Genomic DNA, 27,819 nt, shown 5'->3' on the forward strand with positions numbered 1-27,819 from the left:
TATTCAAAAGAATTAAGGGAAATTGACTAGCCACAGAATTTGAATTTGCATTATTTCTTTCATCCTGTGGAAATTATAGGCACTTACAATACCTGGAGCTTTTAACTCTGTAACAAACTCTTTTGGTTTTTACACTGTTCTTTTTCCTCCACTAAATCTGCCCAGGTCTACTAAAGCTTTTTGATGTACAGTTATTTATTGGCTACCATAATTGTGATGGATATAATGCTTTTTATTTCTAAACATAAAAGAAAGTATTAGAAAGGTGCATATTTGAAAATTTTATTGCATTTCTATTTTTATTCAAATGTTCATGATACAGCAGTGAGAAGGTACCCGAATAATATTTTCTTTCATGCAATATAATTTAGAAAGCAGTGTGAATCTCAGCAGGTGTTTCTTCCACTTCTATGCTCAAATTTCTAGGGAACGCTGACTATTAAATTGAAACAACCTTCCCTGGATATTATACAGCTAAAGTTTAATTCCCAAAGAAGGTTGTGCTGGACACACATCATTTTCCTCCCATGTAAATAAAAATCAGACTACTTTGATCTTAATATTTGCTACTTTACAAAGTAAACAAAAATGTTGCATAGTACTCACTTCCTTTCCTGAGTCTTTTATAAGCCATTTCTGTTACCACCAAATATATGAGTTATAGGGCTGCTGTAAAAATGTCCTTATTTCCTTCTCCACTGGTTGATGAAATGGGTTAATCTCTCAATAGAGCTATTTACTTAATTCGCCACCTGTTTTCAAATCCCTAGTAACCAACAAGGTAAGCAGAGATTCCTCTGTGTATTTCTGATATACTTAGTTCACAGAGATAGAAACTTAGAATTATAAATCAAGGCTCCCGAAATCGTGCCAAATTACTTATTAGGAATATCATTGAACATTGCTTAAAAGCCGTCATCTTTAAGTGATCATTTAGCAGGTTAATAATGTTATCTACCATATATCCTTTCGAGGGAGATTTTCAACTCAAAAGGGCATCTACTCCTCTGTATGAAGAACCCTGATTGCCATTTTTTAAAAGATGCCCATTTCCTTTCTGGGATAATATGACAGATCTACAAGTAATGCAGAATTTTAATTTGGAAACAGAGGAATGATTTTATATGTGCAGAAATGAGTGCTTGGCGATTATGGTTCAAATGTCTCAACTGTATATAAGTAATCATTTATTGTTTAAATACAGAAGAGGCTGTAACAAAATGCTGTCAAGAGCCATCACACTCATTAACCTGCAAGCTAATTAGCCTCCTCCTGCCTGATTGCTGACAAGTTCTTCAATCTGAACCCGCTGCCTTGGTGTCAGCATTGCAGCACCGAGTGAGGTAGAGGAGGTCTCCATTAGATGTTGGTGAACAAAGTCTCAGAATTAAAGGTTTGTTTTTTACACTCTACTAAATGTTAGAGCATTCATATCCCCAGCTCTAATTAAATTGGAAATTCTTAATTACTGTAATTAGTATATTAACTGTTTCCTTTCTTGTTCATCTATAATTGATTTCCAAAACTTACATGGAGTTTAATGTTAATTTAAAATTTTAATCATTGTATAAAAGGTTTCAATAGTCAAATATACATTTTTAAAAGCTATTGAATATTTAAAAGAATAGGCATAATAAACACACCCAAAGCAGTTTCTCGTCAAAGCCAGTCCTTACAGGCTTTAGATTTACTTGTCCTTTTATTCTGTACAAAGATGACATTCATTCCCCATTAAGTTTGTTTGTTTGTTTGTTTGTTTGTAGGCTAACATTTCTTAACCAGGTTGCAAATTAGCACGGAATGATAGAACATTTTGCAAATGCATCTTAAAATATGAATTCATTAATTTGCGGAAGACTCATTCATTTAGAATAGCTTCTTGAGGGCAAAAAAACACTCGTAAGATATTTTACTTGTGATACCGTCCAATCATAATTGAGACTTTATGGAGAATACCATAAAAACGAGAATCATTTTGGGTGATATATGATCAAACTTGCAAAAGAAAAAAAAAAACCCAAAGAATGCAGGCCTGTTGTTTCTGTTTTTCCTCCCAGTGGTGCCCAGGGTAGTCTAGGGCTACTCCCACAACCTACCAGGTCTGTAGTTCAATGTGGGGCCTGAAGTGTGCTACCACTTGGAGCTTGCTGTGACAGGGTTCACCAGGGCTACTCTAGTGCCTGGGCCCCAGGATTACCTCTAACAATGTGCAGGGGCCATGTGGATCAAGTCGTCTAGCATGCATTCTAACCTTTGTCCTATCTCTTGACCCCTGTTGTCTCTCTGTCCTCTCTCGGCCCTGTTCTCTCTTTCTCTTTCTCTCTCGCTCATGAATTAAAGAGTTTTCTGGATTATCAGAATTCTGATTATTTTATAATTAAAATATTTGCCCATCAATCGTTGAAGGCCAGAAACCATTATAAAATGTCAAACATAGCAGCAAAATATATTCACATGTCTGAAAAACCACGTACCGAATGTGTTATATGTCAAGTTTATGTAGGAAAAGTGCTGTTGGGTAGAATCTGATTTAAAAGTATAAGATTGAAGTAAGAAGCATTGCCAAAGTTTATGGGAGCTTTCCATGCAAGTGCATGTTTACATCACATTCTACCTGGGTAGAATTACCACTGGTACCACATCCTATAAAAATCTTAAAACTATATGAAAATGCATTTACCACTAGCAGACTTTAGGCCTTAGTTAAGGAAGAAATATTCTGCATGAAATTTAAAATATACTTATTATCTATAGTCCTTTTGTACTAATTAAGATATTAATGTGATTTGCTTCATTAGCATCACTTATATTTTGTGAAGAAGTATTTAGTACACTATAAAATCCCTTATTCTTTAACCAATATTGTTGTTTTTAATACAGTGGCTTTTAGAGCAGTAACTTGCATTACAGTAACTTGATGATGGAATCGATGGATTATAATGTTCCTATTGTGCTCCAGTTCTGTGGATTTGCAGCCTCTTAACCAAGAAAGACAGACTTGTACTCCTGGGCACTATTTTGCATCTTTATAATAAAATTTACTAGTTGGAATGTTCTTAATAATGAGGACATCTTTCGTCTACTATTCCCTCCACTTCTTGAGCACAGCCTGATACTGACAAAAGAGCAAAAAAATTTTCAGAAACTTATCATCTCTTTATTTTGGAATAGGATGCAATTTAGGTTTCAGAGAATTGAGAGAAATAATGATTCGGATTTGCTTTAGATGGAGTAGGTAAGCTAAATTTTAAATGGGACCTTATAGTTTTAGGGTCCATTTCAGAATCATTGGGTCACATACAGTATAATCATAATCTTGGGTGTCTAAATTCTGAACTTGTGGAGAGAAAGAAACCAAATGAAACATTACTCTATTAGAAGGGAAATGAGGGGGCCAGTGAGGTGTCGCTAGAGGTAAGGTGTCTGCCTTGCAAGCGCTAGCCAAGGAAGGACTGTGGTTCGATCCCCCGGTGTCCCATATGGTCCCCCCAAGCCAGGGGTGATTTCTGAGCACTTAGCCAGGAGTAACCCCTGAGCATCAAATGGGTGTGGCCCGAAAAACCAAAAAAAAAAAAAAAAAAGAAAGGAAATGAGACTCAGGCAAACCAATGTGCCAAGAGTACACACCCAAAAACGGAAGGTAAAATAGAATCAAAATCAGTAGACTTCTAACCCAGCACACTGTTTTATAAATTCAAATTGTAGTAGAATGATCTAGTATTTTCTTCTGTCATTAGAGGTATTATAATTATTTAATACTAAGTTGATTAATAATAAATCTAATTTTATTGTTTAAAGCAGACACCCAGGATTGGACAGAATAGTACAGAAGGTAGGGCACTTGCCTTGCATGCATCCAACCTTGGGTTTATCCTGGGCGCTCCAAATGGTCCACCACGCACAGCATTAATAATTCCTGAGTACAGAGCCAGGAGTAATCACCAAACACAGCTGGACCATGGCCAAAAACAAAAGTAAAAATAAAAATAATAAAGTATATTTTGATATATGTGAAATATTTAAATTTGTTTTGTTTTGTTTTTGTTTTTGGGCCACACCCGGCAGTGCTCAGGGGTTATTCCTGGCTGTCTGCTCAGAAATAGCTCCTGGCAGGCACGGGGGACCATATGGGACACCGGGATTCGAATCAACCACCTTTGGTCCTGGATTGGCTGCTTGCAAGGCAAACGCCGCTGTACTATCTCTCCGGGCCCTGAAATATTTAAGTTTTTCAAATAATTAATATCTATTAAAATAGAAATGGCTGAATTTAGAATTGGTTGGTCTAAGTAAAAAGAAAGAAAATCACCCTGATTTAATATTAATAGGTATTTTTCTCTAGTAAATTAAAAGAAAATTCTCTGTTGAGAATATTGCTGGTTTCAGTAATGCTTCTAAAGATGTAAAATTGTTTTTAAAATCCCTTATGAAATGACAGCTGTTTATAGCATATGCCTGGCTTATTTTTTCCTTACGTATATACATCATATGAGAGAAGGAGAGGAGAGAAGAAATGAGAGAGGAGAGGGGCGGAAGGAGAGGAACAAAGGGCAGGGAGAAGGGATGGAGGAGAAGAGAGGAGAGAAGGAAGGGGGGTCAGAGAAGAGGACATTTATCATTGTTGGAATAGAGGTAAAAAAGAATACACATTTCTTCTCTTTGTTCACTGTTTCTTTGATTCTTTTAATTAATTAATTTGTGCTGGGGATGAAACCTAGGCCCTCATTTGTGCCAGACATGCACCCTACCCCCACACATAGATTTTTCTTTTACTTTTCCCATCCAGTGCTAGGGCTCATTCTGAGATTGGACTGGGGCTCCCCAGGTGTTCCAGCCCTTTGAGTTATCTACTCCACCTTACCCCCTTCTCTGGAATTAATTTTTAAATCTTCATTATATAATTACAATGATTTTTAGCTTTTTCCTAAATTGGTAACTATTGCAGTGCCTTATTTCCAGAATGTAGTAGTATTAGACTCTCTACTTATTGGTTCCTGCAAAGTTATGATTAGAACTAGGTTACTTCATTTTTTGGGGTGGGGTTGGGGAAATGACTGGCACTGATGATCCCAGCTGCCCATATGCCAAAAAATTATACTTCTGAAATTTCTTGATGTTGATTCCACATGTAGAGCCAACGAGCTGGCTCACATGTACCTCTCATGGCAGAAGCTCTTTTTTCGGGGGAGAACACTTTATTTTGTATAATAAGAATATTTATGAATGGGAGAGATGACTCAAGTAGTAGAGCATAGGCCTTGCATGTCTAAGATCCTGGGTTTGATCCCTGACACTGTATGCATGTCCCTCACCCCACTATTGCTAAGTATAGCGCTGGTAGTTCCCCCAAACCCCATACTCTTGGGGTGTACCCCTATGAAATAAGGTCATAGCCTCCCCCAAATAATTATATTATTTGAAAAAAGTTATTTTAGGTTGAATATATCTTAAATGGTAAGTGAATTGCTTATATTAAATGTATCTATGTACATGTCCAGAAGTAACTGAAAAGTGGGAGCAAACGGGTGATAATGGCTTGGCAATTTTTATATGTGTAACTGCTAAAAAGAGTAAAGCCCCCAAATATATTTCCTGATATTAGCTTTTATTTATAAACCAGAATAATTCTTAATGTTTATAGTAATGGGAAATAACCCAAGGCAAATTTAATTTTAGATTGGGCTTTTGCTTAATGTATTATTCATAGTATTGTATCATCAGTTAAGCATATCCCTGACAATAAACTTAAAACTTAACTTTCATAGTAATATCCACTCTAATTTGGGTGATTTAAATAGTGACCTGACATGATTTATTTTGCTGTCTTATTGTAGATAATATTTAAAAATGGTGGGATGGAGTTACTTGGCATGCTTTTCTCATCTCTTCCTGGTGTCTCCCCTACCCCCATTTTAACACTTCACCATTTTTGCCGCATGACCTGGTTTTGCATTTTTCAGATTCTCTGTTCATCTAATTAGTATGTTCTAAAAAGACCTGGACCACTTATTGTACAGAGATGTAGCCTGTGGGTATTTAATAAGGAGCTTTCAGTGCTACATTTGCATCTTTTGCTTGGGGTCTGAATAGTGAATTACCTTTAAGATCATTAGAAGCACTGCTGTATTGTTAAAATCAGGCCACAATATTCTAATGACAGTTTAAAACTTCAGGCTTCCTATATAACCCAGGTGACCCCAGAATAATTGTATGTAGTGCAGAAGACCCCAGGATAAATTGCTGATGGTTTGGCCATAGTGTGGCTCTGTAGGCAGGTAGCTTTACACCAAAACTAGAGTCTGGTGAAAGCAAATGAACCTTAGCCTGTACTCTCCAGTATATGTATAATTTATATCATAAGACTAATCCTCCAAATATGACTTAATACTTTTGAAAAATAGTCTATTGATGACCAACCTTTTTTTAGTATAAAATCTAGAAACCAAAATGCTTAAAAGTAAAATTTGGTAGGGAGACACTTTCTGATTCAGGATTTAATTATACTTTACTTTTTTTCTTTTTTCTTTTTCTTTTTTTTTTTTGGGGGGGGGTCATACCCGGCAGCACTCAGGGATTGTTCCTGGCTCCACGCTCAGAAATTGCTCCTGGCGGGCTTGGGGGACTATATGGGATGCTGGAATTTGAACCACCTTCCTTCTGCATGCAAGGCAAATGCTTTACCTCCATGCCATCTCTCTCTGGCCCCACTTTATCTTTTTTTAACCAAATATCAGAGAACTCTTAGTAGATAGGAAATGATTGTCCTTAAATATTTTTTAAAAGATGGCTTAAAATACTTTTTAAAAGCTTCTATATTTTTGTTATATTATTTTAGAATTACAATACTTGCAAGTTGAAAGAAAAATAATTTTGTACCCATTTTAGAGGTAGTTAACGTTTCACAATTTTTTTGTCTTAAAGTTAATGTTATACATTTTACCTAGTAAAGCCAATGAACTCGAAAGGTAGCTTACAATGAGAATGACTTTGATAAAGAAATGACAGGGATACATTTTTATGTATTTTTTGGGGGAGGGTCACATCTGGTGGTGCTAGGTTCCTACTGGCTCTACACTCAGAAATTGCTCCTGGCAGGCTCAGGGGACCAGATGGGATGCCAGACTTTGAACCACTGTCCTTCTGCATGCAAGGCAAATGCCTTACCTCCATGCTATTTCTCTGGCCCCCATTTTTATGTTTTTTTTTTTTTAGGCCACACCCAGTGTTACTCAGGGGTTACTCCTGGCTGTCTGCTCAGAAATAGCTCCTGGCAGGCACAGGGGACCATATGGGACACCGGGATTCGAACCAACCACCTTTGGTCCTGGGTCGGCTGCTTGCAAGGCAAACACCACTGTGCTATCTCTCCGGGCCCCATTTTTATGTTTTTTAATAAATATTTTTATTTGCAGGATTCAAGAGTCAATACTTGACATTTACTATTTATCTGAACTTTTTACTACACATGAAAAAACTAAATACACATTTTTGTATAACTTTTTTTAATCAATAATGTGTTAATTGCTTTGAAATTAACAATTGTTCTTCAGAGTTGTATCCTTGAAATAGTTGTTTCTTTTGTTTGTTTTGTTTTTTTTTTTTTGGTTTTTTGGGCCACACTCGTTCGATGCTCAGGGGTTACTCCTGGCTAAGCGATCAGAAATTGCCCCTGGCTTGGGGGGACCATATGGGATCCCGGGGGATCGAACCATGGTCCTTCCTTGGCTAGCGCTTGCAAGGCAGACACCTTACCTCTAGCGCCACCTCACCAGCCCCAAATGATTGTTTCTTAATGGAGTCTGAAGTTATTGAGACATAGTTGGGATCAATATGTGCCAAACACCTGTGAATGTAATAGTATAGTGTTATTCATTTAATGATATTTAGTAGAAGCTTGTTGAATGAATGGATAAAGAAATAAAAAAAGGCTGAAAAATGTAAAGAAAATATTATTTCTTTGGTGAATACTACACATAGTGGACCCCTCTATTTAGTTGAGCCAACTAATCAAACAGTAATCGACTTGAGTATACAGAAGAGTGTCTATAATGTGTTTAGTTTCTTTTGTACTCTTGTTTTCAGCTTGCTCTTGAGATCTTCTGAAAAATAAGCTACCTGATCTGATAAGATCTTTGTTTAAACTATGACATCTGGTATTGTCTTTTCTTTGCCCTTCCTTTAAATGTGACAGCTTCAATGTTAGAAAAGTTCAAATCTTTTTGTTTGTTTGTTTGTTTGTTTGTTTTTGCCCACACCTGTTTGATGCTCAGGGGTTACTCCTGGCTAAGTGCTCAGAAATTGCCCCTGGCTTGGGGGGACCATATGGGATGCCGGGGGATCGAACCGTAGTCCTTCCTTGGCTAGTGCTCGCAAGGCAGGCACCTTATCTCTAGAGCCACCTCACTGGCCCCCAAATCTTTGTTTTTAAAGAAACTAGATTATTTATCTCTTTTACTTCATTTTGAAAATAAAACAATGTCATTTAAACATAATTGTTTCTTCACTAGATAGATGAAATGGTGATGCAGATATCTACGCAAGATATTTACTACAAAGATACAAACTGAGATATACAGAATAAAATTTTAGTTAAAATTAGATCTAACTTGTGCATGCATATTTGAGAATATTATATAAGGCTTACCATATTTATGACCAAAGAGTTGGCTCGCCATAATCTGTTAAGTAGTTTTGTAGGATTTTCTCTTCAAAGAAGAATTTGTTGTACTCGCATTATTGTTTCCTTTGGGATCCCAGACAATGACTCTGTAGCCTGATTCATTAATATTGGTTGTCTTCAGCACAGAGTATCCAGATTTGACCTGCCAAGTATTAAATTTTTAATGTATTATTAGTTCTTTCACAGAGTAAAGCTTGCCTTTGTTCCTTGTATTTTTGTACCAGAACAGCTCAAATTAGATACAGATTTAATCCATTGTGTCACTAAATATGCCTCATTTGAACAATACATATACAACACACAACTATACAGATGTTTATTGATGAAAATAATTCAATATGAATTGGCTACCTTTTAAAATATTTGAAAGTATGCATTTCCAAATTTATTTAGAAAAGTGCCAGGGGGTGCTATGTGCTATGTACAATAAGTTAATTATTATGCTATTAACATTGATGATGTTGAATGTGTGTTAGTTAATGTGTTAATGACGTGTTAATTACTGTACATGTTGTGAAGACCCTTCAGGCTTGTTCTATGATGCAACATGTCAACTTGAACTAGACCAAGTAATCTGCAAAGCAGATTGTAACTCTTAAAAATAACACTTGTAAACATAAATTATAAATTAAATTATGCTTTTTATTATCCTTTTTCTTTCTGGTAGAATGAATAAGTAATTCTTCTGCTATCTGCACCTGTTAGAAACTAATACTGTCATACTCGGTTTTCCCCAAGAGAATTAGGAGAGATTTGTTATGTAATAACTTTGTTTCTGCTCCTGCACTTAGTGTATATTTTATATAGTCATCTGTTTTGTGACTGAAACCTCCCTTTTCTGTTTACAAGATTAATTTTAATGGGAAGACACTTAGTCTTTGTACAAGCAAGTGAAAAGTGGCCTTTTTCAACTAATGCCTTGAGTTGATAGTAAACAAATCTATATATACTTGTGAATTAATCTTTTGCTCTTTAAACCTGTTGACCAAATGGTTGAAATGCGTAAATCAGTCATAAAAGACTAAAACCAAAATCAAATCATTTTAGAGAAGTTTGAACTTGCTGCTTGCTACCTGAGAATATGGGATAATAGCTTTAAAAAAAATCCATGACTTATTTTGTTGGGGGACATGCCTGGCAGTGCTCAGGAGTCATTTCTGACTCTATGCTCAGAAATTACTCTTGGCAGACTCAGGAGACTATATGGAATACTGGGTATTGAGCTTGCATGCAAGATAAAAGCCTTACACAGTATAGCTCTGGCTCCATCATCCTTGAACTTTTGAGTTAATAGTTGCTCCCATCTTCCTGTGATCATTTTTACTTGTTTTGTTTTAGGAACACTTTTATCTATGCATAGGGCTTACTCCAGGCTCTGTGCTTAGGGATTACTTTGGGCTGTGCTTGGGTGACGATAGACTGCCAAGGATCGAACCAGAGTCAGCGAGGTGCAAGAATAGCACCTGAAACCTTGTACTATATCTCTGTCTTCTTGTCATCATTTAAAAAAAAAAAGTACACCATGTGATAATCTTTGTGACTAACTGAAATAAAAAGAGCAATATTGTAGAATATGATTTTAGTCATGTATTACTATTTTTATAATTGAAAACCATTATCTGATATTGAACAAATAGCATTAATAAAGAATGAAAGTGCACAAGATGAGCTGGAGGGATAGCATGGAGGTAGGATGTTTGCCTTGCACACAGAAGGATGGTGGTTCAAATCCCAGCATCCCATATGGTCCCACGAGCCTGCCAGGAGCGATTTCTGAGCATGGAGCCAGTAACAACCCCTGAGCCCTGCCTGGTGTGACCCAAAATCCAAAAACAAAAACAAAAAAAAAAAGGAAGTGCACAAGAATGAAAATCTCAAGCATCTTGTAGTGAGGCTGCTTCTTTTTTATTTGTTTTTGTTTTTTGGGTCACACCCAGCAGCACCCAGGCGTTACTCCTGGCTCTACACTCAGAAATTGCTCCTGGCAGGCTCGGGGGTGGGGGGACATGTGGCATGCCGGGATATGAAATAACATCTTTCTGCATGCAAGACAAACACCCTACCTCCATGCTATCTCTCCGGCCCCTGAGGCTCCTTCCTTCCTTCCTTCCTTCCTTCCTTCCTTCCTTCCTTCCTTCCTTCCTTCCTTCCTTCTCTTCCTTCCTTCTCTCCCTTCCTTCCTTCCTTCCTTCCTTCCTTCCTTCCTTCCTTCCTTCCTTCCTTCCTTCCTTCCTTCCTTCCTTCCTTCTCTTCCTTCTCTTCCTTCCTTCTCTCCCTTCCTTCCTTCCCTCCCTCCCTCCCTCCCTCCCTCCCTCCCTTCCTTCCTTCCTTCCTTCCTTCCTTCCTTCCTTCCTTCCTTCCTTCCTTCCTTCCTTCCTCCCTTCCTCATTTTTCTTCTTCCTTCCTTCCTTCCTTCCTTTCTCTTCTTTCTTTCTTTCTTTCTTTCTTTCTTTCTTTCTTTCTTTCTTTCTTTCTTTCTTTCTTTCTTTCTTTCTTTCTTTCTTTCTTTCTTTCTTTCTTTCTTTCTTTCTTTCTCTTTCTTTCTCTCTCTCTCTTTCTTTCTTTCTTTTTCTCTCTCTTTCTCTCTCTTTCTTTCTCTCTTTCTCTCTCTCTTTCTTTCTTTCTTTCTTTCTTTCTTTCTTTCTTTCTTTCTTTCTTTCTTTCTTTCTTTCTTTCTTTCTTTCTTTCTTTCTTTCTTTCTTTCTTTCTTTCTTTCTTTTTCTCTTTCTCTCTCTTTCTTTTTCTCTTTCTTTCTTTTTCTCTCTTTCTCTCTCTTTCTTTTTCTCTTTCTTTCTTTCTTTCTTTCTTTCTTTCTTTCTTTCTTTCTTTCTTTCTTTCTTTCTTTCTTTCTTTCTTTCTTTCTTTCTTTCTTTCTTTCTTTCTTTCTTTCTTTCTTTCTTTCTTTCTTTCTTTCTTTCTTTCTTTCTTTCTTTCTTTCTTTCTTTCTATGTGAGGATGCTTCCTAAACGACTTAACTAACTCTATAAAAGACAAAAAATAGAAATTAATATTTTTGTCAGGTAGTTACTCTTTTAATTCTGGGCCACACCCTGCAGCCAGCCCTCAGGGACTACTCCTGACTCTGTTCTCAGTGATTACTCCTGGCAGGGTTCAGGTGACCCTCTGGAGTAACAGGGATTACATCTAGGTTGACTATATGCACAATAAGCAGCTTGCCTGCTGTTCTAGCTCTTCTGCCCCCAATTACTCTTAATATAATATATAGAGGAGAAGGTGAAGCTTTGGAGCTCTACAGACACTTCATGTTCTAATTCTGGCTCTCTCGTTTGTCTAGCTCTGCGACCGTGAGCTTATTTTATTTAAAACAAACCACACAGCGTCTCAGTTTTATGATAATTAAAGTGGACATAATAATAGTATCTATCTCAGGATTGTTGGAATGATTAAACGAGTTAGTACAGGTAAAGTACTTTGAGCAGTGCCTGGGTACTGACACTCGATAATTGTGAGGTCTTATTAATCTGCTTTAATATTACATAGGGAATTATTTGGAAGTATTTAATTTTGGTAAGCTCTTTGAATTCCCTAGAAGTACGGGTTTTTGTTCTTTAATCATTAGTCTCTTTTCTTCATCATAGACATCTTATTTTTGATGGATTATTTTATTAAACTGATGTTTTCATTTACCTGGAGCCATCCCACTTTTTGTGCATCTAATTTGCTTGGTTTCCTCTCACACTGCTCTTGCTGGGAATTGCTTGCATGGAAGGCTGTTCTGACCAGAACATGGGTCTCCCTTGCAAATATTTGTGTATCTTTTGTTTACAGCCTTGATATCCTCTGTACTACCCATGCAAAAAGAATTCTAATAAATCTTGTCCTCAGCATTATACATTGTTTGTTTTAGCTGCCTTCCACTTCATGCTTCCTCCTTTAAGAGCAAGCCATTACGAAAGGTTAGATTCACAGTTAGCAGGCTTTAGCTCTCCCTTTTGAATCAGTGAGGTTGCCGTTTTATTGCTCTCCGACTTACACTTCAGTGATGAGAGTAAACTAGCATCAGATTAAAGGTCAGCAAATCCCATCAAAGAGAGGAATATTAGGGGCAGAGATAGTTGGAGAGGCAGCACACCACTGGGTATTGACAGGGTGATTCCAGGGTATCAGTCAGCAGAATTATAGCTGCCCAGAGAGTCAGTACAGCTTTAATGAGCCTGTGTGAAGAGGAAGAGGGTGGATTTATGTAGTTCCTCATAATTTTCTGTAGAGACTGTTATTGCAGACATTCTGTGGAGTGTTCTGGTCTTTCATTTAATTCAAAGGTCCTGGAGCTTATCCATCCTCTAAATTCCTTTTTGTTAGCTCAAATCAAAGTTGACATTTCCATGGTTTACCACCTAAAGCCCCAGTTCAAAAATCAGGTTTCTTTAGGCAATTTTGAAATCTGTATACTATTAATCTAAATCTATAGTCATATTTATGTTGATACATACATGTTTCCTCTTCAGAAAATTGGGTTGAATATTGAATAATCACCCCACCCAATAAAATAGGCAGTCAGGGAAAATGTACAGTTTTTATTGTTTTCATAGATAACTAGGAGAAAACCTGATTGTCATTTTGGTACCTTTTCTTAGAATCTTAACATCCATTCTCCTTAAATTGTCTTTTCTAATAAATTGTTTTTATGCCTATTTATGAAGGTCCCATTTCACTTTTTAAGCTCTCATGCCCCTAGACTGAATAAAAAAGCCAAAACAAAAATTTTAATCCTTGAAAGGGACATGTTTTTAATCATTCTAATGAGCAATGTTACACTTGGTTACCAGTATTTTTAGTTCTACTTTGGTTTTGATGTCTTTATAGTGAATTTGATTCACATTAATTTCTTAGTCATAGGGGAATTAAATCTCTTTGATTTTTAAAATCTGAAATAGGCTTTGGGAAGTCAGGCATTAAGAAAAAATGTAAATATCTTTGCTCTTACGGTATTTGTTTGAATAGTTAATTTTACAGATATTGCTAAAAATTTTTCTTTGAGCTTTATAGACTACTAGAAAATAGCTTATGGAAAAATTATCAATAAAGTTGCAATAAATTGTTTTGTAAGTGAAGACAGCTATTTTTTAATCATTTGTTTTTAGGACTATGCTATTTTGATTCTATAGGTAGGTGAATGATTTCATTTTGTTTTGTTTTGTTTTTTTCGGACCACACCCGTTTGATGCTCAGGGGTTACTCCTGGCTAAGTGCTCAGAAATTGCCCCTGGCTTGGGGGAACCATATGGGACGCAGGGGGATCGAACCGCGGTCCTTCCTTGGCTAGCACTTGCAAGGCTCTAGCGCCACCTCGCAGGCCCCAATGATTTCATTTTTAACACAGCGGTCTTATTTGTGTGATTTGCTGCTAGGAAGATGCTTTTAAACATCGTCCATTTTCCTTTATGTGCCATGTGGGTGGTCGTGTTTTTCAGACACTTAGATGGCTTTTAATGGAGGAGAGTGATAGATATGACATGACCAAGAGAAGCACAGATATCCTTTATGAAGTTTACCTTTGACTAAAACATCTATGCTTAATGCAAAATGTAAACTCCTTAATTGAGATGCAGACAAATGAATATGACATTAAAATGCAAAAGCCAGTTTTAGTCATTAGATGGTAAAGCACCAATATACTTCAAAGTGGAATCATATGGGAAGTCTAGAAAAGTTCATTTACCTCTAATCATGCCTTGCTTCATAAGCCTTCTCAATAAAGCTGAGTCTGTGACCTTTATAATAATACAGATAAAAGTTTATGCTGTGCAGTTATATTGGAGTGTATTGAGAATGTCAGTTGACATGTCAGTGACCCTCAGGCCATATTTACTAGCATGGTTTTTTGAACAATGCCCATGCATCAGTATAACATTAACATTACAAAACGATGAAGGGGTCATCTTGCAAGAGAGAAAAGGAAACCAACAGATTTCTGCTATTCTTAATGAAATCATTGACTATATTTTGTATATTTACTTACGAACATTTTAGAGAAAAGGGAAAGAAGGTTGTAGCTAAGCCAAAACAAATGAATGGACAAACTGTGCTCAGGGATCATCCCTGGTGGTGCTCAGGGGATCATAGGGAGTCTTAAGAATTGAATCTAGACCAGCCATCTGCAAGGCAAGTGCCTTACTTGCTCTACTATTTCTTCAGCCCATGTATTTATTTATTTATTTATTTATTTATTTATTTATTTATTTATTTATTTTGGCTTTTGGGTCACACCCAGCAACACTCAGGGGTTATTCCTGGGTCTATGCTCAGAAATTGCCCTTGGCAGGCATGGGGCACCATAGGGATGCTGGGATTTGAACCACCGTCTTTCTGCATGCAAGGCAAATGCGTTACTTCCATGCTATCTCTACGGCCCCTATTTTTTATATTTATAGCAAGCTTTTTCACAGGTGATACAAAAGAATTTTTTTTTTTTTGGTTTTTGGGTCACACCTGGCAGCACTCGGGTTACTCCTGGTTCTATGCTCCGAAATCGCCCCTGCCAGGCACAGGGGACCATATGGGATACCGGGATTTGAACTACCGTCCTTCTGCATGAAAGGCGAATGCTTTACCTCCATGCTATCTCTCCGGCCCCATACTAAAGAATTCTGTAACTAGTTCTTTATTTTCAAAAAATATAAGATTTTAGTAAAAACACGTTGTTTTGATCTGTATGAATTAAAGTAAAGACCAAACATACTTTCTGGAGTTCATTATGTGCCAAGTTATATTTTAGGCATTTTACATATTTTATAGCTTTTAAACTTCCCAAGGATTTCTTAAATTAATTAAATATCTCAATTTATAAGGAACTAGAGAACTTTCCCACAGTCACATATCTTATGAGAAACAAAAGTTAAAATTTGAACCCAGGGACCGGAGCAGTGGCACAAGTGGTAGGGCGTTTGCCTTGCCAGCGTTAACCTAGGACAGACCGTGGTTCAATCCCCCTGCAGACCATATAGGACAGGAGCAATTTCTGAGCACATAGCCAGGAGAAACCCCTGAGTGTCACTGGGTGTGACCCAAAAACAACAACAACAACAACAAAAAAGAATTTGAACCCAGCCTATTCTAATTCCATATTCTCCAGTAATATAGAATATTTTATAGTAAAATAGCTCAAAAATGGTATTGTATATAGTAGGGTCAAATATTAAATAGACCTGTTTTTCCAGGCAGTTTTGGAACTTAGAAAAAAATAGACCTGTGTTTGAATTATTGTTGTCATATTAACTGTTATCTTAAACAATTAAAAAAAAACAGTTGACTGCTTGACACATAAAAACGTATGCTTAATACTTATTGAAATTTGAACAGAGAATTAGATTAAGTAATAGAATAATGCTTGGTATTAACAGTGTTTTGTCTTCACATTAACAACTGGAAAATAAGAATGTAAAGTCACTTTTTTTTCTATTTTTTGGGGGACACACCCAAAAGTGCTTAGTGGTTACTCCTGGCTCTGTACTCAGGAGTTACTCCTGGGAGTACGCTGGGGACTATATAGGATGCCAGAGATTGAACCAAGGTAAGTCATGTTAAAAGCAAACTTCCTGTTCACTATAATATTGCACCAGCCCCACAGTCACACTCGTATGTGTATATGTGTATAAAGAATAGAAAATATTTGCTTTTGGACAGAAACATTTTGTATTATGAACTGGGGCTGAGAGGAACTTATCCAAGGCTAGAAGAGGGGCCGGAGCAGTGGAGCAAGGGGTGAGGCATCTGCCTTGCCCGCGCTAGCCTAGGACAGACCGCTGTTTGATTCTCCAGCGTCCCATATGGTCCCTCAAGCCAGGAGCGATTTCTGACCACATAGCCAGGAGTAACCCCTGAGCATCACCGGGTGTGGCCCCCAAACAAACAAACAAACAAACAAAGACTGGAAGATTGAGTCATCCATAAAAATGGAGCGAGTGGGAGAAGCAGCTGTGTAGAGTGGCACAGAATGCCCTCCATGGAAGCAGGAGCTACTATAGTATTATCCCACTCACAGCGTGGCAGTGATCACCACTGACAATATGGGAAATGAAAGTGCCATGGCTATCTCCTCCTGCAGGGAGCCAAGGCAGGAGAACAGAAAGAAGTATTGCTACAAGAGTTTATGTAGTCTGGGGGTGGTGGCTGAGAGAGCTGATGTCCTTACTTCAGCATGCAGGAGCCCCAAATTTGATCTCTCTCACACCTTAAGGTTCTCTAAATTCTCAAATGTGAGCCTCACATTTCCTAGTGAGGAGACCTCAACGCCTTGATATTTTTACAAAGATATCTTTGGCACCGAAGATCACTGGTAACCACTGTTTATGTAGCTAGTCACAAAAACCTGTAAGTATTAAAGTTGTTGTTATTATAATGCTTTTCTTTTGCTTAGGTTCTGAAACTGATTGCTTCTTCTTTAGATAGTCTTGGGTTGTTGGTTTTTTCCTCCCCTTTTAAATTTAGTTGTCATATTTACCAATTCTAAGAATCTCCTTGAGAGAACATTTTTTTTTGAACATAGATAAAAAGAAAATGGCCGTTTCCCTTTTTTTTTCATTTCCACTTGTAATAATTTTCTTTAAGAATAGAGCAGGTAACCAACCCTTTGTGCTAATGTGAATGAGAAACATGGCCCGTTTTTTCCTTCATCCTTTTTTTCCACTGTCTCATGCAAGCACAGCATACTTCATATCTTGCCCTAGCCCTGTTCTCGTCTTCTGTAGCTGACAGTGCTTATATATCAAGCGCTCCAACAAGATGCAGCTCCATTTAACAAAAAAGTGCCTTAAAAATGTAACTCTTCTTTCTGCATTTTTATTGCACAGTCCATCTGCTCCTTCATCTTGGCTGCTCTTCACTTTCACAGTGACAAGGCTCACTCCTTTTTCTTGTCTCTTGAGGCAAGATCTAATTGGCAAGGGGGATGTCTTCAAAATTTGCCTTTGCCAGCAAATAGTAGTTTCAGGCTTTTATGTAAACAGTGGGCTAAAACAGACTTGAAGGATCAAGAGAGACAATAATGATAATGAAGGAATTTTTAAAAACTCTTTTCCCACAGGATGAGTGCACACCTTCCTACAGAAGGAACATAACATTTTTGAATGAATGAATTGCACTGTAGTTTTATCAGTTGCTGGGTAAAATATAAAGTATGATCAGTATTTCCGGTGATTCCAAATAGCAAAATGTTTAGCTGGAATCGTTATTTCCAGCTTAGCTCTTTTTGTGTTAAGTATCCATGTATCTTTGATCAACTAAATCATCTGAGTTTGTGATGTGCTAGGAATTGGTGGGATAACCAGAAGAAGAATTGATCCAGAAGTGAACTCTATTGCATTGCTGGGAGTGTGCAGAAATGTCCGAGTCATAGCCTTGGGAATCAGTGGCATAGAAAAGCACTGGTGATTCAAGAAACGCTTTTAAATGGTTTTCCTCTTCTCATTTAAAGCACATCTATAGAACTGCAGGAAAATAACAACTAGATTCTGCCCAGGAGTCTACTACCTGTACAGACCAAGATACTAATAATGTCATTATAGCATCTAGCTGCTTTCCATCGAACCTCTAATAAAGGTCATTAGTTGCCTGCTTTCTTGAGTGAGATGCTAGCAGCAAGTGCTTAGAGAAAAGTTATCAGTGCTGTATGCTAGAAACAGGCATTCTGCCAACAGCTTTATAATGAAGGTGAAATGTAATAAAGCGATAGATTGACAGTTTATGTGTTGAAAGTGAAGGAAATGGAGGTGTGGAGAAGCATTATGGGGAATCTTTCTAGTCATATCTTCAATTTAACCATCAGGGGAAATGCTTCAAAATCTTAGATTTATGAATTTCTAGTAAGCAGTTTCCCAGCATGTAAACAAATCTCAGTGGGCTGTTTTAGGAAGGTAGATTTGGGCAGTGAAGTAATCATTTTTATTCCTCTGATTTTCCAAATAGAAATGGACATATATGATAAAAATGTCAGCCACACTCTCCACGTCAGGGCCCTAACAGGATTACATGTCAGTTCTTAATGTCTCGCTCTGTTTTTCTTTGCCATGAATGGCTGCATTATTGCTCACAGGAACTTCACTGTAATATATGGTAAGAGACAAGTAGCTCTTTATGGCCAGTGATTATTCGGTTTGAATGAAACCTGTGATTTATGTCCATTTAACTGAAAAGCCTTGTAAATTCCCAGTGCTGCATTTTTCCTCAATAGAGAATGAGTCAAGTGAAAGTGACAACTAGGTTGGCGTGGAAATGTGCAGTGCATTGCCGTGTTATATTTAATATACCTGACATGAAAAACGTGCACACACCACACTGTCCCCTGAAATAGGAGTGAAAGTGACATTAGCTTGTAATATGACTGCCATATTCAGTGGATTAGACACTAACATTGTCTTAAAAGGAGATTTGGAGCGAGAGTGGGATGGGCATGGGCCATGGGATGTGATAGGCAGCTATGACATCTCTCATTTCCTCATAATATTTTCTAAATTAGTTGTTTTCACAGTTGCTTTATAATATGATTCTTTTCTTTTCATTATGAGGTCCAATCTTTATACCTAAGTAGGTTTTTGAAATATAGATTCAAATAATATTTTAAATGTTCCTTCAGGAGAACAGATTCCTGAGAAGAAATTATTCAGTTGGGTGGTTTTTGTTTGCCTCTTTTTTTTTTTTTTTGGCTCGTGGGGGTGGGGTGGGGGCTCAGTCAGTCATTCTCTGTTCATGGGCTTGTCTCTATAAGTTATATTAAATCTGTTGGTTCAACACCCCCAAAGTACGCTCTCATACTTAAGTCTGGTTTAGATAATGGTGCCTTGAGGTATTCCTCAATGTCTTTGTTCCACAACCCAAAAGTAATTGTTTCAAATGAAATCTTATAACCATAGGACTTGTGGCCTTCATTTCATTTCTAGGTTTTCTGCTGCTTTCTTAAACTGCTTAAGAACTTCAGGTGGAAAATTATTTTACCTTTTTTATTTTGGGGAAAACTCAGTAATATATATATATATATATATATATATATATATATATAATGAATAACTGATTCAAAATAAAATCTATTGAGAAACATAAGAAAAACTGAAAATACTAGATTGCCAGTGACTGCAGAGTGGATTCAGGACTCAGTTTTATTTTATATGATATATTTAGCTAAAACATTTTTCTCTAAACTATAACTGTGGGATAGTAGTTTAATGAGTCAAGAATGAGTCCACCAGAGAACATTCCAGAGGCTTCTTAGACCTGAACTTGTAGCCAATTTGAGATCTAGTTTTATGGCCTGCTTGTTAGAAAAATGCAAACAAGTTTCCATAATAGCTTTTGTTTTTTAGCCGGTTTAGATAATATAACATTTTGCAAAAGCAGAACTGATAATAACTTACTGGGAAATTGGGTTTCTTTCCTGGTAGATGAAAACACATAGGGCAAGATCTCAGTTTTTCCTAGTTCATGTCTGTATAGAATACATGTGGAATAGCTGTGGTCCACCACTCTTCAAGTCATGGGTGAAGAGAAGTTCGTCATGGTTTAATAGGATTGGTGCTTAAAATAGGGTAGCCAGAGAAGCTTATTCAGTGCCCTATGTTTGCACCTCGTTCTCTCAGGTCAAGCCTTCATTGTGTTACAGTGTTGCTACTGTACAATTTAACCAATGCAGTTTCTAATCTGCTTATTTATAATTCAAAAGCTTGCCTATATATTAATGAACCCTTAATGAGCTGTTGAAAATGCTTGAATTACAGTCGGATTAATAAGCTCAAACAGCCCCGTAATCATAGTATTTGAGTGGGCTTTAGGTACTTTTCACATCTGCAGCTTAGTATTGTGAAGGGTGTGCATTTATTTGGAGAAAGCTTTGTAATAATTTTGACCCGTAATTTATTTATTGCCCTCCGAATGCAGCCGTCTATGCAGATGCTCTCTCCCATTATCTATGGGGCAGGTGCACAGCATGTTGAAAGACAGCTAATTAGGATTTGCTGAAAGATATGCAAAAAAACTGTGGGCTTATAACAAAGCCAAGTTCATTGTTAAACAATGTTTTGCTGTGTTTGTATGATTTGTCTAAATCTTAGGGCTACTGAAATCAATGTTGTGGTTATAAGTAGCTTGTAAATAGGGCCGTGTTTTGTTTTTTTTTTTAATTTTAAAAAAGTGTTTTTTACAATGCCCTGGTGCCTAGATAGAAAACTTTATAAATCTCTTTATATGTTCCAGTAATCATTTTGGATTCAAAACCAGAATGGCCAATTAGAAATTATTGTATAAATAAGTTTCAACTTGAAGATATCATTTGATAACCTCTCTGCTCTATTTATTCTGACCTTTGCAGATTTTAGTTCATTAAAATGTTTAGAGGGACCCAGAGGAGTTGGTATTAATGATTGGAATCCATGTGTGACTTTGCCAGATTGGTCAGTTAAGCAATGATGATTGAATAGGTAGGATGAGAAATAAACTAGTAATTTGAATGTCAAGTAAGAAAATAAATAGAAATATTCAAATCAAATGATAATTAGGAAACTAGGTATTAATAGATATTTAATATTAAATAACCATTATCTTATTTAGAGAAAAAATGGATTCGCTTGCCCATTTGTAGTGATGAAAATCAGTTTGTAAATAGTATTGGTAAATTGTTTCAGTATTACCTAAATACAAAGCAGCATGTACTTTTGTGGCAAAACCAGCTTACCTATTTTTTCTAGAAGAAAAACTATTGTTTTAGAAGTTTTTTTCTTTTGGATTTGATGCACATAATTTATAAAACAAAATGCATTAAAATATTTTTTTCTGGGGGTCGGAGAGATAGCACAGCGGCGTTTGCCTTGCAAGCAGCCGACCCAGGACCTAAGGTGGTTGGTTCGAATCCTGGCGTCCCATATGGTTCCCTGTAGCTGCCAGGAACTATTTCTGAGCAGACAGCCAGGAGTAACCCCTGAGCACCGCCAGGTGTGGCCCAAAAACAAAAAGTAAAAAACAGAAGCAAAACAAAACAAAATATTTTTTCTGTTTGAGATAAATACTGAAGTGGTGATTTGTTTTCAATTTTGAGATAAGTAATAATATTCATTGCAGGAGGAACATGTCATATCACAAAATATTATTTGTATTCACTACTAAGTTTAAGGATTATTTCCCATTGGTATGATGGTGTCTTATATGCATATTAGATTTGAAAGTGCTCTTTATGGAGAATTCACTTGTGTCTTTTGTATTTTTTTTTGAATCAGTTTATTCTTCTATATCCTTTATAATTTGCTTTTTTTTTTGTAGAAGTCATTAAGAGGATCTTCTCTTGTACAGGAAGTGAAATAATTTTGAGCAGGGGTGTTAATTTGTTATTATAGTGTCTGATCAAATATACATAGAGAAACTATATGTCTGGTTACAAGGGGAGAGCTAAGAAATCAGAGGAGCCTTAAAATAGATAAATGTATTTCCAGAAAAAACACCAATACCCTTTTAAAATAAAAAAAGAAACAGGGGCCCGAGTGGTGGTGCAGCAGTAAGGCGTTTGCCTTGCACGTGGCTGACCTAGGATGGACCTCGATTCGATCCCCCAGCGTCCCATATGGTCTCCCAAGCCAGGAGCGAGTTCTGCGTAGCTAGGAGTAACTCCTGAGCATCAATGGGTGTGGCCAACAAACAAAAAACTGAAACAACAGAGATAAGGATAAACTTTAGGAACTCTCATATAACATGTAAGTGCTTCAAGACATGAAAGATAGATTGTTCACTGAATCCTCACTGGTCTGTAGAAATATGATAATGTTTAGGCTATGAGATATTTTTATATATAACAAAATAATGAAAAGGGAAGAAAATATAAGATATTCAGTCAAAATACCAAGATAGCCAATATTTGCTGAATCTAGAACAAATTAAGCAATTTCTTCTGAATCTAGAAGAAATAACTTTTTTGGTTTATTTTGGTTTTGGACCACATCTAGAGATGCTTATTCCTGGTTCTATGCTTAAGAATCACTCCTAACAAGCTCAGGGGACTATATGGGATGCTGGAGATTGAACAATGCCCTACCATTGTACTATCACCTTGGCCCCCAAATCGCAAATATTTATCTGTCTTTAATTATCCAGCAATGTGTTTATTCTGATTTTGTCTTAAGTGTTTAACTTTTTGAATGCATAAATGGATTCATTCTCTTATGTATAGTTTTCAGACCACATTTATTTATCTCTGACTAGGCAACAGATATAATTTTAAATGATTGAATTAGTTTTATTAACTAGTTTAAATTATTCTGAAGTATATTTTTAAATGAAACTGACAGCTTTCAAGTGTTTGGGGGAAAGAAATTAAAGATGTGCATTTGAGTTAAGATAACCCAGAGCTCTGTCATGTGGGTGTATTTCAGACATCTAGGAATAAAATCTGTTCTTAAAAGAATTGATACTGGTAGTTTTAGGTTAGCATATAAAATCTCAGAGCTGGTGCTCACTTGGCAGCTTATAGATGTTACTGTCATGTAAGTTACACTAAACACAAGAATGTGCAGCACTGTGGATAAACAACAGTCATAGATGCAAAAGGCAGAATCCAAATGTAGACGTGCAGAATGCCAACTTCCTCCTCCCCCATTCCCCAGGATGCCTCATCACTAGTGTGGGGAACCTACTTTTAAACAGATTTACAGAGGTTAATTGGTCTGGGATATTTTAGATTGTGTTACATGTTAATGAAGATGCTGATTTTGAGCTATCATGACTCCCGTGCTTTTTATACCATGATAATTATTTTAAAACTTTGTCTCCACTGTTGTTGAAAACATCTTGGCAAAAAGCCTGTGTGACCTGATTAAACCTATGAATTGTCAGCTGTGATCTATAGTACTCAGATGAGGTTGCTGACTGGGCATCACTTAGGAAGTTCCTGATTTAAAAGCAAAATTAGATTGAGACAACCATGCCCAGAACTGTATGGCCGTGTTGATGGTACATTTTTAATTCGTATTTAGTGTCCTGGCTTTAGGGTTTTAGGTTTTATTGGCAATTGCTTAACAACATTCATTTAATAATATGTGTTTTTTTTTTTTTTTTTTTTTTGGTTTTTTTTTGGGCCACACCCGTTTGATGCTCAGGGGTTACTCCTGGCTATGTGCTCAGAAATCGCCCCTGGCTTGGGGGAACCATATGGGACGCCGGGGGATCGAACCGCTGTCCGTTCCTTGGCTAGCGCTTGTAAGGCAGGCACCTTACCTCCAGCGCCACCGCCCGGCCCAATAATATGTATTTTTAAGCATAGCTAATTACCCGATAATGTATGTATTTCTTCTTTCCTCTTGAAATTACATGATGGAAAAGCCCATCTAATCCTGTTTACTTTTTTATTTTGATTATTAATTATTCTTTGGGAATTTTAATGCTGGTCTTCCAGCTGTATAAAGAAACACTTTTGGATGATTTTATTTTGTATCCCTGGAATTCTTTAATTCTTTTCTTTTCTTTCCTTTTTTTCTGTTCTTGTTCTTTTTCTTTTCAGCAAACCCAGAAGTGCTCAGGGCTTACTTCTGGCTGTGCACTCAGGAATTACTACCAGTAGTACTTGGAGGATCACATAGTATGCCAAGGGATCAAACCCAGGTCAGCCATATGCAAGACAAGCACTGTACTTGCTGTACTATGGCTCTGGTCCTTAGAATAATTTTTTCTTTTCTAAAATGTTTACTCCTTCAAGTCATCCAGACCTGAAAAGGTTGGTTGTTAGAATAATCTGAGAAACTGCAATGATTTTTCTCTTTTTTTTTTTCCTTTTCTGTTGTTGTTGTTGTTGTTGTTATTTTGGGGTCACATTTGACAGTGCTCAGGGATACCAGGGGCACCTACAGAAGAGCTTGGGAACTCAGTTCTGTAGATGAAATTCAGTGTCTTGAACATGCAAGGCATATGCCCGAACACTTGAGCCACATTCATGCTGCCCCTGCCCTCCAGCCTCCCATTACTTATTTTAAGAATCTAATATAGAAAAATGATAAAATGAGGAGAGAAATTCAAGGAAAACTATTACCTTGGAAAGAAATTTTATACTAATCATGCTTATTGATAAAATATAAAAAGCTAAGCTTTCTGTGTGAATTGTACACTGATATTGTTTGATTATTTCCTCAAATAAACAAAATACTCACAATTTGTCCTGTTTCTCGCTTCTTCTCTCTCTGTCTCTCTTTCCTTGAAGGTCTCAGCATCAGAGGAGCCCAGGAGGAGGACCCTCCGGATCCCCAGCTAATGAGACTGGACAATATGCTTTTGGCAGAAGGGGTTTCAGGTCCTGAGAAAGGTGGGGGATCGGCGGCAGCAGCCGCAGCAGCGGCAGCCTCTGGAGGTTCTTCAGATAACTCTATTGAACACTCAGATTACAGAGCCAAATTGACCCAGATCAGACAAATCTATCACACAGAACTGGAGAAATATGAACAGGTCAGCAGCCGCCACTCTCCTAGTCCTGCCCAAACCCTCTATCACTCTTCTGTTAGACTGTGCTAACCAATTCTGAGGGATTTGAGGGGTCGGTGTTAATACAAAGAGCCAAATAAAGAAGGTCAATGCAAAGATGCCAAGTGAATGGTTGGATTCTGGAAATGAAGTTCCATGGAGATTTCAGAGGTGAAGCGAAACCTATTTTATCACATCTGTTTGTTTTTAGTTTTATTCATTCTTCACATTCACGTGCCCTACTATCATACTTGCAGCCATCCTTCCTCCTTTAACCTCACTGCCTGGTTCCTTCAGTACTCTGTATGAGTAATATTTATGTACTGGTCTTATTCATAAGCTACACAATGCACTGCATTGTGTGCTCGAGAATCAATCTAGATATAAATGCTTAGAGATTGTGAGACTAAGCAGAGGAAGCTGACTTGATAAAGTAAGCAAGTTGGTTTTACCTCTCTGAGAAGGATGCTCCCAGGATGTTGCTGACACCCTGGGTGCAAGGAATACCGGGCATTATGTGATAAAATTGAAATCAGAGTGGATTAAAGATGCTATATGGGCCCCGAGAGATAGCACAGCAGCATTTGCCTTGCAAGCAGCCAATCCAGGACCAAAGGTGGTTGGTTCGAATCCCGGTGTCCCATATGGTCCCCCGTGCCTGCCAGGAGCTATTTCTGAGCAGACAGCCAGGAGTAACCCCTGAGCAATGCTGGGTGTGGCCCAAAAACCAAAAAAAAAAAAAAAAAAAGATGCTATATGCAGCAATTATATTACCCATGCTTTCTTGAATCTCAGAGACCCTCTAATCTGAAAATATGTTATTTTATGTATCACCAACAAAAAAATTAATACTATCCAATTAAACTATAATGTGGTATTCCTTGGGGAAAGTTTCCAATGTTAAAGATGTTAAAATATGGGGGAAAATGAGAAAGTCTTTGATATAATAAAATATAGCAAAATGATAATGATGATTCAACTAAAACATATTTTTAGTTGTTAGTTTAAGGCTGAAATTGAACTTTGTTGGAGGAATATTCACCAGAATGTAATAAAACAAGCTCTGTTACCTTAGAGATACTTTATCTCAGAATAAAATTGAATCTTATAAAACTGCGATAATTATTTATCAATAGTAACCGTTTACTATAAATAATTATTTGTGATAAATAATCATCAGTATCTTATTATTTTCATTTTATTCTCCTTCTCTCTATATTCCCACCACTTTAGTGGAGCATTTTAGAACGAATCTTAGGTATTATATCACTTCACCCATAAATAATAGTCAAGAAATTCTCAAAGTTCAAGCTCCTTATCAGAATGTGGGAGTCTCAGTTTTAATCCTGATTTTTCTCCTAAGTTCCCTGTATAGTTTTATTTGTATATGTTTTTTTTTTCATTGCCCTCTCCACTATTCTGGGTATGGTAGTATTAAATAGATGCTAGATTCAATCCCAGAGATGAGTGAGGGAAGATAGAAAGATATATGTAACTTTATATTAAAATACAGTATAAATTAATGATATAATACAAGCCATCCCATTTTTGGGGGGAATGAAACTTTCTAGGATCTCAAACTATTTCTATTTATCATTTGTAAAAATATTTCTGTGGAAGATATGCAAATAAGAATTTTGGGTGCCAAAGAGATAGAGCATTTATTTGCATTATATGCAACTGACAAGAGTTCCATCCCCAGCATCCCATATGATCCCTCAAATATTGCCAGGAGTAATTTCTGAGTACAGAGCCAGGAGTAACCCCTGAGCATCACTGGGTATGTACCACCCTCAAAAGAAGAATTTTTGAGGGGTCAGAACAGGTAAAGCAGGTAGGGCGTTTGCCTTGCATGTGGCCAACCTGGGACCAACCCAGGTTTGATCCCTGGCATCCCATATGGTCCCCTGAGCCTGCCAGGAATAACCCCTGAGTGCCACTAGATGTGGCCCAAAAACAAACAAAAAATTAATTTTTGAAAAATTATCTTGTGGGGCTGGGAAGGTGGCGCTAGAGATAAGGTGTCTGTCTGCCTTGCAAGCACTAGTGTAGGACGGACCGTGGTTCGATCCCTCGGCGTCCCATATGGTCCCCCCAAGCCAGGAGTGATTTCTGAACACATAGCCAGGAGTAACCCCTGAGCGTCAAACAGGTGTGCCCCCCCCCCAAAAAAAAGAAAGAAAAATGATCTTGTACTATCTGATTAAAAAATCAACGATTGAGGCCAGCATGATAACAGAGTGGGTAGAGCATTTGCCTAGAACATGACTGACCCACTTTCGATCCTCAGCATCCCATAAGGCCCTTCGAGCTTGCCAGGAGTAATTTCTGAACATAGAGCCAGGAAAACCCTGAGTGCTGCTGGGTATGGCCCCCAAACAAAACAAAACAAACAACTATCTTTTTTCTTATTTTGTGGTGCCAGGGATTGAACCCAGAGTCTCATACATGCAAGGCAAGTATTCTACACCCATAGTCACTAATTGAACTTTTCAATTTAACGTAATTTGAGAGTTTGGCCACAAAAGAGAACAGTGGGCAGGGCTTGACTTGAACACAGCTGAACCAGATTTGATCTCTGGCACTACAGATGACAATTCTAGAGTACCTCCAGGAGTAATCTTTGAGCACAGAGCCAGGAGTAAGCCTTGAGCATGTCTGGGTGTGACCCAAATTAAAAAAGATAAATAAATAAAAAG

The 27,819-nt window shown here is 37.2% G+C and overlaps 1 protein-coding gene and 1 pseudogene across 2 annotated transcripts in view; one reads left to right on the top strand and one right to left on the bottom strand.

The window, feature by feature from the left end:
- Positions 1-27,819, top strand: part of PBX3 (PBX homeobox 3) — a 255,868-nt gene that overhangs the window by 167,501 nt on the left and 60,548 nt on the right. For both annotated transcript variants that reach the window (XM_049774180.1, XM_049774181.1), the window contains exon 3: positions 24,864-25,105. In XM_049774180.1, coding sequence (XP_049630137.1) covers positions 24,864-25,105 — 242 coding nt within the window. The remainder of the gene's footprint in view (positions 1-24,863; positions 25,106-27,819) is intronic.
- Positions 5,054-5,180, bottom strand: LOC126010236 (uncharacterized; annotated as a pseudogene).

The sequence above is a fragment of the Suncus etruscus genome, chromosome 5, assembly GCF_024139225.1.
Source record: "Suncus etruscus isolate mSunEtr1 chromosome 5, mSunEtr1.pri.cur, whole genome shotgun sequence".
NCBI lineage: Eukaryota > Metazoa > Chordata > Mammalia > Eulipotyphla > Soricidae > Suncus > Suncus etruscus.